The sequence below is a fragment of the Galendromus occidentalis genome, unplaced genomic scaffold, assembly GCF_000255335.2.
Source record: "Galendromus occidentalis unplaced genomic scaffold, Mocc_1.1 scf7180000077170, whole genome shotgun sequence".
Classification (NCBI taxonomy): Eukaryota; Metazoa; Arthropoda; class Arachnida; order Mesostigmata; family Phytoseiidae; genus Galendromus; species Galendromus occidentalis.
Window position 1 is genome coordinate 122,679 of NW_003805158.1, and position 17,548 is coordinate 140,226.

At 51.1% G+C, this 17,548-nt stretch overlaps 1 protein-coding gene across 1 annotated transcript; it reads left to right on the top strand.

Annotated features, from left to right (window-relative positions):
* Positions 1-5,930: 5,930 nt before the first annotated feature.
* LOC100905618 (adrenocorticotropic hormone receptor) lies at positions 5,931-7,648 on the top strand. The gene has a single exon (XM_003741405.2). It carries the CDS (start codon positions 5,931-5,933, stop codon positions 7,341-7,343), a length of 1,413 nt encoding a protein of 470 aa, XP_003741453.1. The 3' UTR covers positions 7,344-7,648.
* The last annotated feature ends 9,900 nt before the right edge of the window (positions 7,649-17,548 follow it).

Consider the following 17,548-nt stretch of genomic DNA (forward strand, 5'->3'; position numbering starts at 1 on the left):
GTAATTTAGTGCGGAGAGACAACATCTTCAATTGGCGGTAAAAATGGTTCGCTGCTGTTGATGATGGTGGTGGCATCCGATAAGCATGGGTTCTAGTACGAGAAGATGGATGCTGTCTGGGAGGGCTATCGAGAACATCGTGGCATTTGTCATGTAAGTGAACACTTGCCGGTGAGCAGTCTTGCGTCAGCACTACTCACTCAGACTCTCGTCGGCTAATTTGCTCAGCAGGATCGATTTAATGAGTGCCTACGGAGACAAGCAACATCGATCAGCGGTTGTGCACTCTCGAGAGACGCTCTCAATTGCGTCGGATCTAGAGAAAGGAGCTTCACGATCCTCTATCGGACTTCGGCGTCGCGTCATCCCTTTCACTAATTAGACTTCGTGGTATGCTTCGTTGGAAATCCTTTCCGAATTGATGTACCTGCGACCAATTACAGGGCACGTCGGAGCTCGTCTCTCTACAGTGTTATGAGAACGCAACTCAAGACTGCGAAAAAAGTCGTCTTTCGGAGGCATTGATCCATGACTTGCGACGGACTCCATCGGCTCGAGGGGACAATTCAACAATCGAGCCGCTGCACTTCATCTAATATTAGTCTTGATTGGGGAAATGCAAGGGAACCCGGAGCTCACCGAAGATGTGATTACCGCTGCGGGCGGGGCTCGTTCTAAATCGCCGTTCTGAAGCCGATAGTGTCGCCATTTTGCAGTTGTGCTCATGGTCAGTTCGCCGGACTCGAATCGGTTATGATGAATTACTGATTGTAAGGCTGGGAATCAATCACGGCATCCTCTTCAGAAATTCACGGCCCCCCTGGGCCCCATAGGAAGTAGATGGAATCGACCGGAAATGCTGTGGTAATCCACGGCTCCCCTGCCCTGAGCGTGGTACACGAACGCTATCAACATGAATATATTGAGTTCCACCACCTCGTCAGTTCTGACTGAGAGCCCCGACCCGGACCTCCGCGGTACGATGATGACGGACTCCGTAATCTCGATTCTCCCTGCATTATCGGCTCGGAGCTTATTGAAATATCATCCCTTGGCGTCGACTTCATGTTTCAATTGCTTGAAGCAGTCCTTGACCACAGCCCCGATCGTTCCGCAAGTTTGAGGGGAGGCTCGACCAAGAGGATGGATCCGGCGATACGATATAAGCTTCAATTACTGAAAAGGGGTTTTCTTTTGCCTTTCGCGAAGTCTCTGTGCTGCATGTCACAATCTCAGGATATTTAAAATTGATGATGTATCTTCAGGTCAGAGTACAGAAAATGGAGCCGCTTCGAGGGAGAAGACAAAGAGATGTAACAAATACTCAAATGGTCATTGCTTGTCTCTCGTGAGCCGCCATCGATCAAGTCGATCACTGTGTCTGAAAAATGCTGATAGGTGCATGAGCGACTCTGACCTCGTCGATCTCGCAGTACGTCCTTAGAGGAGGAAGCAACCACGTAGAATCATTCCCCATCCCCTCGGCTGGACTTGGTCTTGCGGATGATTGATATCGCAGCGGAGTCGAGTGTCCCGACCGCGATAATTCGATCCAATTCTGCGTTGGCGACTTTGGACCTTCCATTCTCGGATCCCTCGTCGCGGCTTTCGAGAGGTGTTTTGAAACTTGGCGGTTATGACCTATCAATGAGCGCCTTCATCGGCTCAAGACATGAATTTCCGCATACGCGATTTCGGCTTCTGGGTGTGCCTAGAAAACGTGCTAGAATTGTAGCAATGCTCCATCCCGAAATGCCTGGTATCCGCATGATCCGAGCAGTCTCAGAGCGACGAAGGCTGATTTCGATTCTTGTGACGATGGAAAGATGGTTGATTTCCGAGCTGGATCACAGAAATCTGGCTTCCGGCTTGCGAGCGCAGAGGGAAAAATTTCGCTTGAGTCACTCTTGTTATGCGGTTGGGTCGGCACGCGCTGTCCGACCGAACGTCACTTTCGGACAAGACGAGAAGACAATTTTGTGGCCATCCGAGAAACCTCTGGTGGAAAATTCGAATCTAATCTAGATGAGGGCTGGGAACTGTCTTGCTTCACGGCGTTCAGATCTGCGCTCACTCGGGGCTGCAGTTATGGTGCGATCTGATCCAGGATTCCCACGCTGTGCGGCAAAGGGATTCTCGGGTCGATCTTCGAGATCCTTCAGCAAACAGGACAATGATTCCTTAATCGAATTTCCTTCGAAGCTACAGAGTCTTCATGTTCCGGAAATTGAGAATGACCGGATCTTCCCTCGAGCCGGGGGAGAACCGTGCAGAATAGTCGGAATTCATTCGGTCCGGGCTGCTTCTCGGAACGTACAATGGATATTCTAAACCATCGTCAATTCAAGCGATGAATTTCTCCTACCTAGCTCGACAGAGCGAGAAAAGGCTGTGGTGTCTTATGCATGCGTAATGCCCACAAAGACATCGGAGCGATTTACCATCTCCGTAGACCACTTCAACAAATCAGACCTCGGGTAGAGAGGCAATCGTAGAACACATACATATGTGACCGCGAGTCCATCTGACTATGCTCCCCGCATACAGCGCTTCAAAATACGCCCGATCGTATGAAATGAAAGGTGTTCCGCGTTGACATTGAACAGAGCACAGGCCAGCGGAACACCTGGAGGACGGCCCTATGATGAGCCGCTCCCAGACAATGGTTTTTGCATGGACTTGGAGGGATGATTTTGTTGTACGAAGCCTTTCTTGATCATTATTCCTGAGTGATTGCCTCGGTGAAAACTCATCCACACATGTGGAAAACAATAATTGTAATAATTAATTTGTACTGTGAGTGCCCTATTCGCTATTTGTTACGTCACGGCAGCCCAGAAAATGCACAGGCTGTCAAACAACAGCAGCGAAAGCATGTGTCGTCGCGCGAGAAACAGACGGTCTGTGCGTCCGTCGTGTGGGAAACCCCACGCTCCGTCACAGGACACAACACCACTCTGATGACCGCGGAATAAAGCTTCAGATGAATTCAATAACTACATGATGAGTCGATTCCTCCGCCGGGCCATATTAAGAGGGTAAAGAATTCCTCACTCCCGTTTCCGTAAATTGTGGAGACGATTTTCGGCTACGGAATAGTTTTCCGCTCCTAGCAAGTTCGGGGCAAACGTATCTCAGGGAGCGGCCGACGTTCATCGGTCGATAGTCTACTTTCCGGAGCTTGGGCTATGGCTCCATCTACTGGCTTGACTCTCCGCTGGGTTCTAAGATTGGAGTTCGTCAATTCGGGCTTAGGCCAGTAAACCCACGCAATCACTGTATATACCTACGTCGACTGCGGTCCATTTGTGGAAAGTATATGCGTGACTTTACCTGACCGAGAGTCACGATCTCCGAATCGATTTCACAAACCCCCCAAAGAGGCCTGGATATCGTCCTTGGCAATTGGAAGAAGTCAATGCTTGTGCGTTGCTTGTATCAAACTATCAAATAAAAAATACTGCATCCACTGAGAGGAATCACGATTGCTATCGCTCGAAAGATTCGTGAGAAGGACTCAATCGCTCAGCCTTCGCCGTTGTTCTGTTTCTCGCTGACTGGAATCAGGCGGGAAATTCATACACATACTCCGGACTCCTCGCGGAATCGCCAATCGGGGGAGCCGTTGCCGTGAAATTCGATCACGATCGCGTAACGTCCCGGTGTGTCATTTCCTGGGGCACATCGGCTGAACTATTGCTTTGTGACGATCCCCTGGACAGTATCGAGAAATCGATACATCCGCCGAAGAATCTTCGGGCACCACCCACGCTGTCCAACCGGACGCGTTGAGCATCAGAAATGAATCGGATCTCGATCAAGTTCGAGATTTCCCCAGCTTCCGGCGCCGAATCCTTCCTTGAGACCGGGGTGATCTTTCGCACTCGATGCATGCCGGGAACTTTGAGAGGCCTTGCTTCTCCAATCGTTCCCACGTACATCCATTCGGTAAATACTCCCGTACGTTTATACGTCCGCCAAAATCACACCGATAGAAATCGTGCGCTTCTCAAGCCCTGTCGGGAAACGGGCCGACGTGAGTGCATCCCGGCGTAAGGTGGCAAGATACTACGATGCTCCCGACGGCTATTTGATGAATATCTCCGTCGATGCTGTGATGTGAGTCGCGAATGACACAGACAACGTCCTGAAGAGGAATCGTAAACCCGGAGGTAGAACATGTCGGACGACAAAGCTCGGGAATAGAGAACAGAAGCCTCTGACTCTTCCGTGAGGGGGCAGAGTTCCACATTTCGGCTGATTCGTGGCTCCGATGAACAAGCATTGCCTCGAGGGAGCGAACTTTGACTGAGAGCTCGACGGTTTCCCGCTGGCTCCATAAGAGCTCATTGATGCAAGAGGAGAACCTGAGAAGCATACTCCGGAAGTCTGTTGTCGAAGCTCGCTGACACGAAAACATTGTCCCGCTCATCTTTAAAACAGAGAGATCTGGACAGAATGTCCGAGCTCCCGCAGCGCCCGATCTTATCGCACAAAAGTATGTATGGCTTTCATTGTCAGCAGTGTGGCTCCTCCTCGGGAGGATCGGCATCGCGTCCGTAGAGACTCGCATCGCGTCGGCTTCGGGGAAACCTGCGAGGGAGAAATGCACCGCTATCAGGTATCAGAGTACTATACGGTAGGCGCTCGCGAATCGCACGAATTTCCTTGGGATTCATCCACTGTGAGGGGTTTGCAGAGCTGCTGCGGAGAGCTGCCGACTCAGATTTTTTCCGCGTTTACTGGAACCCGATGGCTTTTCGACTCCGCTTGTCGACTTCCGAAACGATAAATCTCTCGAAGAATGACAGCGGAAGACGATTGTTGCCGCATCAGAATGAACTTGTTGGAGTCCCGTTCGGGAGGTCAACTCGGTATGCATACATACATAGTAGCAGGCGCCGAGCGGGGCGAGCGAGCGAGTGAGTAGGCGAAGGGTCGAACGACGAACAAGTTGCGTCGAGACTTGCGCAGATCGACAAGGACGCCAGCAGCCACCCAGCCAGACGAGCACTTGCGACCTCGAACCGAAAGGTTTGCCTTGGGTGGCCACCTGTCTGTCACGACGAACTGTTACGACGCCCTTCGCTGCCATAGTGCGCACTAAGTCGCATTGTCCGCATTATCTTCCATTTATCGTGCCACAGCCTTTGCAGAGCACCGAACTAGCTGATTTTCCGCACGGTGTTTTCGGTTGCGGAACAGCAATAGTATCAACTACCGTTGAGCTGATTGCATTACGATCTGGATGACACGAGTTCGCGCTATGCAGGGACCTGACATTGCGGAGCGACGACGACAGGAAGCCTGACAATCAGACCACACGCAGACAGACGAAGGTAGCCAGGAGCAACAAGCTGTTAGAAGCATTCGTTACGCCTGACCAACTCGTCTTTTATTTCCCTAGCCCTTCTCATGGATTTGTTTCTGGGAGACCGGTCCACTGGTCTTTCAACTTGAAATTATATCACGATCATCCAGCAGTGGATTCGATGAAAATGATCGCACGCTTCCATCGTCATCAGTTCAATAAATAACTCATCACGATGATGATCAGCCGGAGAGTTTTCTGATTGCGCGGTCAGCTGTTCCATAGATATCGAGAAAGCGCTCTGATGACGGTATCTGACTCCGATGTCAACCGACAAGGAAAGATGGACGCTACACGTTCCTTGGCATCCCCAGGCAAATTAGACGGTGGTCATGCCTCCCGATTCCTTTGCCAGCGAACGTATCAAGAAGACAATTCTGTGTCGAGTGGCGGTGATAGATCTCGGGACTCCCACATCGATTGAGGGGAGACTGGCTCTCGTCTATCTCTAACACGTTTCCTTTCCTCTTGCAGGATTCCGGCGGTATCTGCCTGGAGGCTGCCGACTGACGCCAGTTTCATTAGGGACTGATAGGACTGATCGGTGCCACCGCCGCCGATGATTCTTCGGCTCGTCCCTAGTCTGCTATTGATAAATCTCGGGGCCGCGCAAATGCTGCCTCCAAGCCTGAACACGCGGACACCCCACGTCCAGCAGGACGCGGTCCTCACGGAGCGCGTGGACGTGGGACAACTCGTCGGAGATGTGGGCGCAACGGCAGATTATTCTGATTCGTTCAATTTGAGCGACCCGTGTACGAACGAGAGCTACACCGCAAGCGGAAATTTCGAGCAGAATTGCTCGCAAATCGCCGTAACCTCGACCGAAGATTATGAACTCCTGGCGTTCCGGATCGTCTGCTACCAGTGGCTCATAGTGTTCATGTCGATAGCGATGGTCGCGTCGATCGTAACAAATTTGATGGTGCTATTTTCTGCGCGGTACATACGGAAAGTGACCCCGACGGTATTTTTCTCATTGAGTTTGGTCGCGGCCAACGCTTACGCGACCATAATTTTCACGCTATCGATGACAATAAACTCCTTCCTGACAACTTTCATCCGTTGGTCACCGAACGTGTGCTGGGCACTTCTACTGGAAGTCTTCCGCATGACGGGACTGTCAGCTTCGGCACTCCACCTCCTCGCGCTCGCCATCAATCACTACGTCGGCATCCTCCGACCGCTCCATTACGCGTCGACGGTCACACGGCGACGATTGACGCTGGTCATCATCGCGTTGTGGGTGGTTCCCTTCATAATCTACCTGTTCCTGTTCCTCGATCGGCCCGAAAACGATTTCTACCGAATGGACTGCAACTTCCAATTCATGAAGAAGTTGCCCTTCCGCCTAACGGTATCGTCTCTCTTCTGCGTGCCATTAATCATCATGACGGTTTTGTACATACATATTTTCATAACAGTCAAACGTAACCACAGCGGCTTTCTGATGGGCCAGAAGAACCAAGCCGGGAATCAGCACATCAAACGTAATGTAAAAGCGGTCATAACAACGTTGCTGATTCTCGGTACTTATCTAATAGGCTACATGCCGGCGGTCGTTTTCTACGTACTTACCTGCGATGAGTGTCTTTGTCCGCTTTCGAAGCTCTCCGGTCGCACTGTGACAGTTTTTGGAGTGCTCACCAATTGTCTGATTTTCGTGAAATGCCTGTCGGATCCCATCATTTACACGATCCGCATGCCGGAGGTTCGCAACGGACTCCGAAGGATGTGGCTCACTCGCTGCTGCACGAAGTATCTACCGGGAACTCAGGGTGGAAGCGACAGGAAGCGAACCATGACTTCAACGCGTAGCGATATGATTCCATTGAATCGTCGGAGCGCTCATGATAGGATCGTCGCCGGGAACTACGATGAGTCTCCCGCGCATAATGGCACCGGCTACAAGCATTTGCGCGCAAAGACAAGCCTCAACTCGGCCGCGAAGACCGAAACCGCGCTGGCGTGACGCAACTCGTATGCGACAGAAGAAGACGCAACGAGGAAATTGACGGAGAACCTCTTCGACGATTCATCGACGGAAGTCGAACGACTCGTATGAGCGCTAACGAGTCTTCTCGGCTGTTCACAAGGAGTTCACAGTCAGCATCACGGAAAATGGTGGATCGAATGATCGTGCTTCTTGCCCGTAACCATAAGTATGAATCGTCTCGTGAGCGTAAAGAGAAAATTATCGTTCGGATTTTTGAAAGCGATATGTGATGCTTTCATGGGCGATGAAGTGGAAATATATATGAATTTGTATTTATGTACATGTTTGGATAAAATGGCGTGTATCCGCGCCGTAATATGCGCGGGTCGATAAGGCGCATCCACATTGTGATATCTCATCCAGCGCAGTCAAAATGAGAGCTGACTGCCCGCTCTCATGCAGTGCTACTAATGAATTCGACATGCTGTCGGGTGGTTTAAGGAGAAAAGTAGTTTAAAAAGACCATCTTGAAAAAGAAAGCAGTAGTACCCCGAGGAAGATGGGCATCGTCTGATTTCCTAGAGAAAATAATAAAGAGAATGTTCATGCCCGTACATGAGCGGTACATCGAACGACGCCTATTTCATCTGAGCCGGAGGTCTGCGCAAGAGTCAGATATTTTTCCATGCGCCACCCGATTTATGGTCAATAATATGCCACGCTGAAGCGGCCGTGGTGGAAGAAGCAGATCGTTGGTTGGCTTAGAAAAAAAAGCCGGAAGGAAGGAGCGAACTACTACCGGATATTTGCGTGAAAACGTCTCACGCTATTGCGTGTTGCATGAGGCATGAGCCTGGCGCTTGGTGATCTGAGCCTTCGTGTTCATAGAAAATGAGGTGAGCATAGTCGTCATTTAGGGACCGTGGCAATGACAGTACCATGGTACTCACGTCGACGGGTTCCTTTTGACTTGCCCAACTATGGAATATATCGAATCCCGCCGACGCGCATCGCCATCTTCAGGTTTTAAACTCAGCGAACCGAGATTTCCGGTGTTGGCCCCTCGTGAGTGGGCTATTTGCTTCTCGACGATCTTCTCGGCCGTATCGCAGTTGTTTTAGACTGCCCTACATCCTCATCTGCCCTTGCTCTCCGCTTTTGTCGCATGATGGTGCTTGTCTTCGGTCTCATGCCTAACCCTAAGGAATCAGGTGAAACCCTTCGAAGACTATGCTACACACTTCGTAGTAATCTATCGAATCTCGCCGAGACCTCCATTCCAAATTTCGCATGGACGGGACAAGCTCAACCCGGAGCCTCGTACGATTCAAGAGAGACCTCAGTGCAGGAAACTTATTTGATGCGCGGTCTGGAAGTAGACCGGGATGGAACCCGCATCGCCGGAGCGCGTCTCTCCACAGAGGCGGGGGATGGGTATAACTACGAGCTAAATTAATCCGCGAATGAGGAGTCCTCAGTCAATTAAAGTGCATGTCCTCACCAAAATACATCAGGGTCTCATAACCTTCCAACTGCTTGAGCCAACCGTTCTCCCCTCATTCTAGAGAATGGTTATTCATGCGGTTTGATAGGGGTTTTCGAGAGATGACAGATATCATCCAATTGACCCTCCTTCTAAGCTAAGTTCCGGACGAAAATTGGTCGGGACAATGTCCCGCAAATTCGCAATCTCCCGACCCGATCCTCGTGATGATCCGATGCCTATCAAGGGAAATCCAGTCATCCGAGAACACTCCCAATAGGAAGCCTAGAATCCTCCTGGGAGAAGCGTCATTCCGGTCCGACGGTTCCCAGAAGATTTTTCGATTTCATTTTTTCTGTCAAAGATCCCGGAGGATTTTCGGCCTGATTTTTCTATAGTACAAGGAGTAGGACAAAAACATTATGAACCATGTGCCTCATATCGGCCTCGCGAGGAGCGACACTGGGCGGCCGTTTCCTGGTGTTTGAAGGAGCTCGAGAATCTTGGTTTATGGACGCCGATTCCGTAAACCGATTTGTGAGCGCTCTACGATCGCGACCAAAACGCTTGGGTCTCAAATTTCGCCAGATTCTCCCTTCCGCAGACTCAAGGCAGTCCTGCTCATGCCATATGTCTTGGCCAGGGGCCAGATAGCGTTTGCTGATGTCGTGTATGAGCTTTGAGGGGAGACGACCTTGAGACTACAGTATATTCGAAGGCTAAGTAAGGCGCCTGTTTCAGGACTGCGGTCTCCCCAAGATTCGAGCGAAGAGATGTCACGCGTTCCTATCGACGCGGGTTAGACAGCCCGCGGAGACTCCCTGAATTAGTAGGGGAAGGGACCTCATGGATAGCTAGCGGGGTACGGCTCAGAGATGGATCGAGCTCGAAAGGTACACAGGAGAATTTTTCATCGAGGATCCTCCGCAATACCGATGTACATGAATGGCAATGACTATGGATATCCCGCAATGTGAAATGAACAACATGGATTGGGTAGTGCAGCTTGTAGCCTCTCCAGCGGAAGAGTTCTCCTCCCGTTCGCCCGGGCTAGATGGACCAATTAGGCTTCTCCCCGATAATTTAAGCGGCAGGGCTAACTCGTGAATTAGCGATCTGTCTCCTGCACTCTCTTCACCATAGAATTCCGAAAACCGACGACAGAAGAATAATCTCACCATCGAGCCTCTTGGATCCAACCAGCCGGCCGGAGGGTGCCCCCATGTTCGATGCTTAGGGGCACGGCGTAGCCCGATGTCCTCAAAGCTTCCAAACGACCCCTTATTGTAATTGTCTGCTAGCGATCGTGAACTCGAATTCAACCTCCGAGCCGCGAGGTCGAAAACTTCATCAAGAGAGATTATGTCTGATCTCTATCTCTGTATGAACTTCCGCCGACTGCAGTGCAAAGCTCCACCAGTGCGTAGATTCGAATTCCGTTCTGTCTTCTCTGCGGATGTCATTATCACATCGCTCACGACATCATGCGATCCAGACACTAAGCTCCGCGATTTCAATTCAGATGAACAGTTCTACCCCACTCGCTTTCGGAATCCGTCTGTGTACATGGCCACCCGGAACGCCGGAAACACGCGGGGCGGTGACCGAGAGATAAGGGATCGCTTCGAGGTCGAACTCGCATCTCTGGTGCCGTCGAACCACCCAGTGAAATTTTTCCATTTTGAGAGCTTCCATCTACATGGGAATAGGATCTGAAGGACTCCGTCAACCATGATTCTCAACCTTCGATCGCGCTCGAGGAATCCTCTGATTTCAATATGATGACTCGGAGAAGCTCTTCCGGACCCGGTGACGGTAAATCCAGAATATCCGAAAAAAGCGGGAGGGAGACATTTGAAGACATGCCCGTGCTCTCCGGAGCAATAATCACTGGATAGTGACGATTGTGCTCGATTTCTCCGGAATACCTCCCGAGTTTGAGGCTTCGCTCCGGCTCGAAACTGGATCACTTCTCCAAAGAGTATGTGTAGGAAACTTTCCTACTCGCCGTGCCGGTATGAAACGAAGAAGATTCTGCGTGACGGTCGCGTGTAGTCAACACGCATGGCTAGGGAGCCCGGATGAGCCTCAAACATCGAGCTAGAGTGAATTCTGCCGGCACGCATGAAAGTGGATTCCTCGAATTCTCCGCCACAGAATTAGAATGCTTATCGTGTCCCGTGATAAGAATAATGTTACGGGAGGCAAGCTTCTTCGCAAGAAAATGTGAATGGGAAGAACGTGGGTTCATGTCGCGGTTTCACCGGGTAAAACATCTAATTCGGGGAAATTTCGAGTTTTGCCCTGGCTCATGGCTAAGCCCTCGGGCCGGACCCGATTTCCCGGAGGCGGTCGGAACGAAGCCGGAGAATGTTCCCTCATGACTTATGAGCGATCGATAAATTAGTAATTTCCTAGTTACCAGAATCGTTTCCGGTCGGAGAGCCAGCGAAATCGGTAGAACCAATGTCCGAGACTTGGTCTCTATTCACAATGATTTTTCTCTCCAGAAACAGCCTGGATTATCGAAATGCGCGTGCCTAAGAGTTTTATCCTGCGAAAACCCGTCGCTCATGTCAAACAATCAGCATTCGTCTCGGGCGAAGAGAAAAATGTTCCTCGATCGAGGCTTGCTTCCATGTCCCAGAGTTCTTCCAAATGGCCCCGCGAAAGTCCTCACCCATCAGAGTGAGCGCCTTGTAGCCAACTCGGGCCTCGGAATCGACATGCGGAGCTATTTGGAGGGCACCGGAGGTTATCGAGCAGCGAATGTCAGAATTATCGGCCGACCGATCCGGACGAGAAGCGGGACCGCCGGAATGCATTCAGTGTTATACATAGGATCCGATTATTTCCTTACCACGGATCATCCTCGAGAATTCCCCATATGCCATGCGATACTGACTGAACTTGAGCAGGATGATCCTGGGGCCCAGATAACCCCCGAACTCAGAAAATCAGGCGAGAGTATCCAGGAGTTTTGCGACCATTAATTCCCTAGCGAACGACGCCGGACCCAGACAACTTGCGATCCCCGAGCTCAGCTGCAGAAAAGCTACGGTCAAATTACTGTTTAACTATTCGCTCGTCCGGCCAGAGCATACGTGAATTCGATCGAGGTAATAGGAGAGCTGTAATCCTACGATGTCAACAAGTGGTAGCTGTCTCCGGACAAGCTCAGGCAGAACGAAGTCTCCCACTGCGATAGGGAGGAGCCATCAGTATTGGAAAATCCGAAGCGAGTAAATTCCCTTTCAGCGATGCGATGATGGAGAGTCTTGCTTCGACCACATGGGACACCGAATTAGCGGGAACTCAAAAGACGGAGCACGCTACAACGCCATAGGCTCCAGCAAGACCTATCGGTTGTTCGGCTACCGAAGTCACAATCAACGTCACGCTCCCGATAATTATACCCCAGGTCGTCCGGCATTTCCAGCTCCCCGACCCGAGACAAAGTTCTATGATTTATTGCGATTTCCGGCTTTATCAAAGCGCCGACGACGCATAGTCGAGGTCAGATTCCCTGCGACCATCCGATCGGCAGGGAAGCACGCACCAATCGGGACAACGCGAAAATGACCTCGGGAAGTCTTTCGAGTCTACGCGGTCCGTTTTGAGGTGCATAGCCGGAACCTCGAGTCGATTCCCTCTATACTCTGGAGTGCTATGATTTGAACGCATGCCGTCGATACACAGGAGGATGCTAGCTAAAAGCGGAGGCTCTCGATCGATGCTCGCGGTGCCTTACAATTGAGAGCCCCCTTGTGACTACGCGGCAGCTTTCTTCGTCGTGGTCAGGCGAATGTTCGAGGGAAGCTCTCCTGAGGTGCGCTCCCGCGGTTCAGCGAAGTGATCCGGACATTGTTCCTGATTCCTTCCGCAGCTCCCCTCGCCTCTGCCAATTGCCTTCCTTCTGCTTCCTTCAGAGTCTGGCATACCGAGCATAGGTTCCATGATGCTATACACTCTACGGGCCCGCCCCACAATCTGGAACACCGAATCGCTGAATCATCATGGCTGAGAATCGTAATCGTGAGCTCCGGGAATGCCCGCGCCGAGACAACGCAGGGCGCGGTCGAATCGAGCTCTCACAGCAGAGCGAACGAACCGTGAGCGTCCTCGCGACATCGATCTTCGGAAGTTCCGAATCTGTATATTAGACATCCAGTTCCAAATCTGTTCCGAATAATTTCTGTATGTGCAGTATTCAGACTGGTCTCGCTGTGCAGATGAGGTAGGGAAAACTGCTCGGAGCGGCCACCAGCACTCATCGTGAGCATCTTGTCCTCTCGAACGACCAGAACATTGTATTTTCTCTGCCACCACCTCATCGGCAGACGAAATCATCAGCTGACGGCGCCGGCGCGGCGCTGATCGATCGAGTGTCTCCTGCAACCCAAAGGAGATACTCGATCTCGTTCTCCGAGACTCCAACAAGAAAATCAAGGAGGAGCTCCACAGAAGCCTCAGTCAGAGTCATCCGGAGGCCACATAGGTACTCTTTGCCATTGTAGCTTTGATCAGGGAGTCTTTCGAGATTCGACAATCTTGGAGAGCTGTTAGCTCATTCGGTATCGACACGGGAAGTTTTCCGAGCACCTCTCAAGCCTCAAACGCTCAGACCTATCAAACGCTCCTCAATTTTTTCCCTCCGCAATCTATCGCTGATCCGAATCAAGAGACGACTGGTCGCAGCGTCGTATCAATCCGGGGGCTGCAGCTCGATGTCCTATGCCGCACCCGGGTGCCCCTCATCCACTCTTCCGCCGCTTGGTCGCCGAAATTGATGTCTCGAGCCAGAGCCCTTGTCTAGGAGATCGATAACTCCGCAGCCGAGGTAACTGTGGACATAGCGCAGGTTTTTCCATTCGATCCCACTCTGAAGTGACACAGATCTGCAATACGGATCGAGCCAGGCAATACTATGATAGACAATACTGTTTTTCGGTACCAAGGTAGTGAGACTCCGTGGATTGTATTGCTCATGGGTTGAGTTCAGCTGCTCTGTCGACGGGCACCATGAAAATAGCTCTCGATATCGGAGGTAAATTAAGAATTTCTCTTCATCCATCTCGAGACCGGAACGCGGCGCGGGGAGACGGAGAACGTTCAGTCTGCCAGCGACGGAATCGCTAGGTCGGGGATTTGCCGTCGTCGGATACACTGCGCTTCTGTGATCTGCGCAAAAATCAGGAAATATTTTTCCAATACGGCCTAATCACTGTTGGATCAAGCTCTGGTCCCAACACCAAGGTCGAACGAATTGCGTCGGTCTGCTGCTTCATTATGCTAGACGCTATCCTGATTGAATACGAATCATCCTCAGGCTAGGATCCTCAAAGCTGGACGGGGCCATGCACACGGATATCTCACCGTAATTTGTTAATTAAAATCGCAAGACCTTCTGGGAGAACATCGAGACTGTCCAACCAGTCTGCTATTCCCTCATGAGTAGTGATCTCGATCTCGACTCGCTAGAATGAGGGGGAGCTTCTCTGTGAGGCTATCTCGGCTCGAGAGTTGAGGCATGAGCAAATATACGCTTGCTCATGTTTCGACGATCCGGAACGAAGAGCCGATACAATCTATCTTCTGTAGGAGCATCCTCGCTGACAGTTCATCGAAGATCGGCGATCTGGAAAACCTAACAAAGCGAGAGCACCAGGCAAGAAGATCGAAAGATTCCACGATCATATCATCGCGACGCCATGGCGTGGTTGATGACTGTCGCCGGGAACGACTGTTGTAAGACTGCCTCATCGCACGGCCAAGGACGTCAGAAGCGAATCAACTTACAGTCGACCCCGCTTATAAGAGACTTCCCGGGAAATTGAACATGGTCTCTTATGTCCGGTTTCTCTGATATCCGAGATACGAGTCTTCCATGGATAAACCTGAGAAGTTCCGTCCTCGTATGACTCGGATGCCCATTCCATTATTCAGCGCAGAGACGATCGTTTCCAAAGCGAATTCTGATTTATTACGGAAGTTCATCAGAACCCTGTCTTATTTGGGCAGCTTCTGAGAGGAAGAGAAGTCATTGAATGGAAAACCAGAATTCAGCTTGAGATGGTTCTCTCTTATATAAGAGGTCTCCGACATGGGACTCTATGGAGCCGGGGTTTCAGAATGGTCGCTTATATCCGCTTCTCTCTAATATCCGAGATCCTTATAAGCGAGGTTTTCAACATGAAGCCCTATGGAGAAAAAAATGGGGAACCGGGTTTGGTCTCTTAGATCCGGCTTCCTATTTTAAGCGGTTTTCTTAAGAGCGGATTCGACTGTACCTACTCTCGAACATCTTAACGGACGCAGAGCTATACTGGGGAGGATATCGATTCTTATCTGCGGAGCCCCGGGATTCGGTGCGAGTCAATCAGCTGCCGTTGAGTTTCTCAAAGCAGGGAGGTCCGCGATAACTTCGACGATGCTGGAATGTTCGGCTCCGGAGCCTAAATTGTCGCTGAGTCTCTTCGATTCATCGCCCGAGTGAGCGCATGACGAGGAGCACGGCCGAAGGCCGCGTTCCCCAGGCCTGGTAGTATACTCTACAGAACATCCGGACTCCGATGCCCCTGGAAATCTAATTTCGTGATGCTGCCCTGACGAGACATTTCCGAGGGAGCAGGGGCAGATCCTTATCGCATCGAGAACAGACAAATTTCCCGAGTGCTCGAAATCCCTTGTTATACACCTGATAAGGTCAACCCGAGAAAAAGCGTAGAAGCTCAACCAATCATATCAGCATGGAGCGGGAATCGGAGGAAGAGATCGTCCAGAACTCCGTGCACAGAATGAACATAGACAGGACCTGCTCCATATGTTGGTCGAGTGGACGACATACGTATTTTGCCTCATCCGAGAAGCGCATCAGCTCCGCGGAGGCTCCTCCGTTGAAGGATTCGAGATATTCAAGAGGAACTCGGGGAGCGTTCCCGAAATTTTGATCAGGTGAGCTCAAGGTCTCTCACGAGGAACCCTCGCCTCAGAACGCAGATTTGCATGGGGTCCTGTGCGGTCAAGGTGATGTCGATTCGAAATCTGTCGACCTTCAACAAGCTCAGAAGTCTGCTGAATTGCGATTCGATGATATGGCACCAGGCCGAGACGCCAGACGTGTGCAGCTTGCAAGGTACCATAGACAAGCCATCTAGAACTGCCTTCAATCACTCACTCCCATGAATGAGTTCCCCTCATCGCCGAAATGGAGACCCGTCAGGAATTTCCGCTCTCCTTCGAGCGTCATGGTCCGGTGGAGGATATACTGCACCAGGTTTTCTCCGCGCTCCGAGATCTGCAATCTCGATCGGCTAAGATCTTGTAGCCTACAAGAAGATGATTCTTTTTCGTGGCCGGTCCCCCTGAGCTACCCTCCGCGAGAGTGAGATAGTAGCCCAGAACTTGCCTCCGTCTAAGATTCGGAGAAGATTGTATAGGGCTACGAATGGACTCTTCCAGGGCATGTCAACCTCCGGAGCTCCGTACCAGAACAAATACGAACAAACGATTGATTTCGCGTATCGGGATCGACGAAGCTAGAAAGCTTGGAGATTTCAAGATACTTTAAGCTTCCAAACTCAAAGCGACTTGCATCGACTCTTTTAGCATAGTACGGGCGGGCGTAGGGCCAGACTACGTGAATCCGACCTCCGAATGCGGGGAATCCCGTCGGGCGTCCGAAGCGAACCGCGCGATTGAGGTAGCGTTCCCTTCGCTGCGTCCCGTGGTCGCTTGTTGAAATAATCGAGCCCGCTGCGGCGTTTTGCCTTCGAGCGAACGCAGAGCCCTGCGCATGCGAATTCACGTCGAGGCTAACGAGACTCTAATCCTCAGAGCACACCACACCGGGAAAAAATCACAGTGGTAATGTCTAAGACAGTACCGTAGAGTTGGCGTGAAAACGTCTTCCTAATCCTCCCCAGAGGGGCCCATGAATCTCCGAAGCGAGAACCATCGCGAAGAGAACATTAGGTACGGGAACCTTCATCTAGCTTCCGTGGCTACCGATGGATCTCTATATGGATGACAGATTGTGCCGGGAGCCACCCTTGGCGTTCCTTGGATATAGCCAACTCTTCAACAAACGAAAACCCAGTGTACCGATTTCTGGGAAATATTTCGAGCTATAAGGGGTCTCCGAAGAGGAGTATTAAACGAATTGGGCCCCGAGCCCCGAGATCAATAGTTTATTTGAATAATTCGTTCATTCTTCTGTCACAAGGGCTTGGATCTAGGCGATGCACGTTGGTCTTCAATCTGGAGGGAGAAGGACGAAAGCGACATCCCTTGTTCCTTCACAGCGCGCTCCTTGCTCAGCAAGTTGGCATTAGTGTTCGCTTCCTTAGCCGGGCCGTTCGTGTTTCTATGCGCCGTTCGTTTCCAACTTTCGAGCTCCAGCCTCATCTTAAGGACTGCGGATGAGACAACATGAACAAGAAGAGAATACTCCCTCAAGCTTAGGGACACTCCGCCGCCGCCGTGGAAATTGCCATTCGCCGGACGTGATATATTTGGTACATCGTCGTCGGAAACCAAATGAGGGAATGAGGCTTGAAGCTAGATCTGTACAGAAAAGCAGACACTATGTCGGGTTGGGTCGAGAAGGTGTGACTTCTGCCCAGCTTGGCACCCTCCTCGGTGTCCTGTATTCGAATCCATACTCTATCGGGTGCGCTCCATCTTGCCCTATCTTTTTGCCTGTGACAAGTCATTGGGTTCTAATTCACCGACCAGGAAAACTGTTATTTATGCGTAT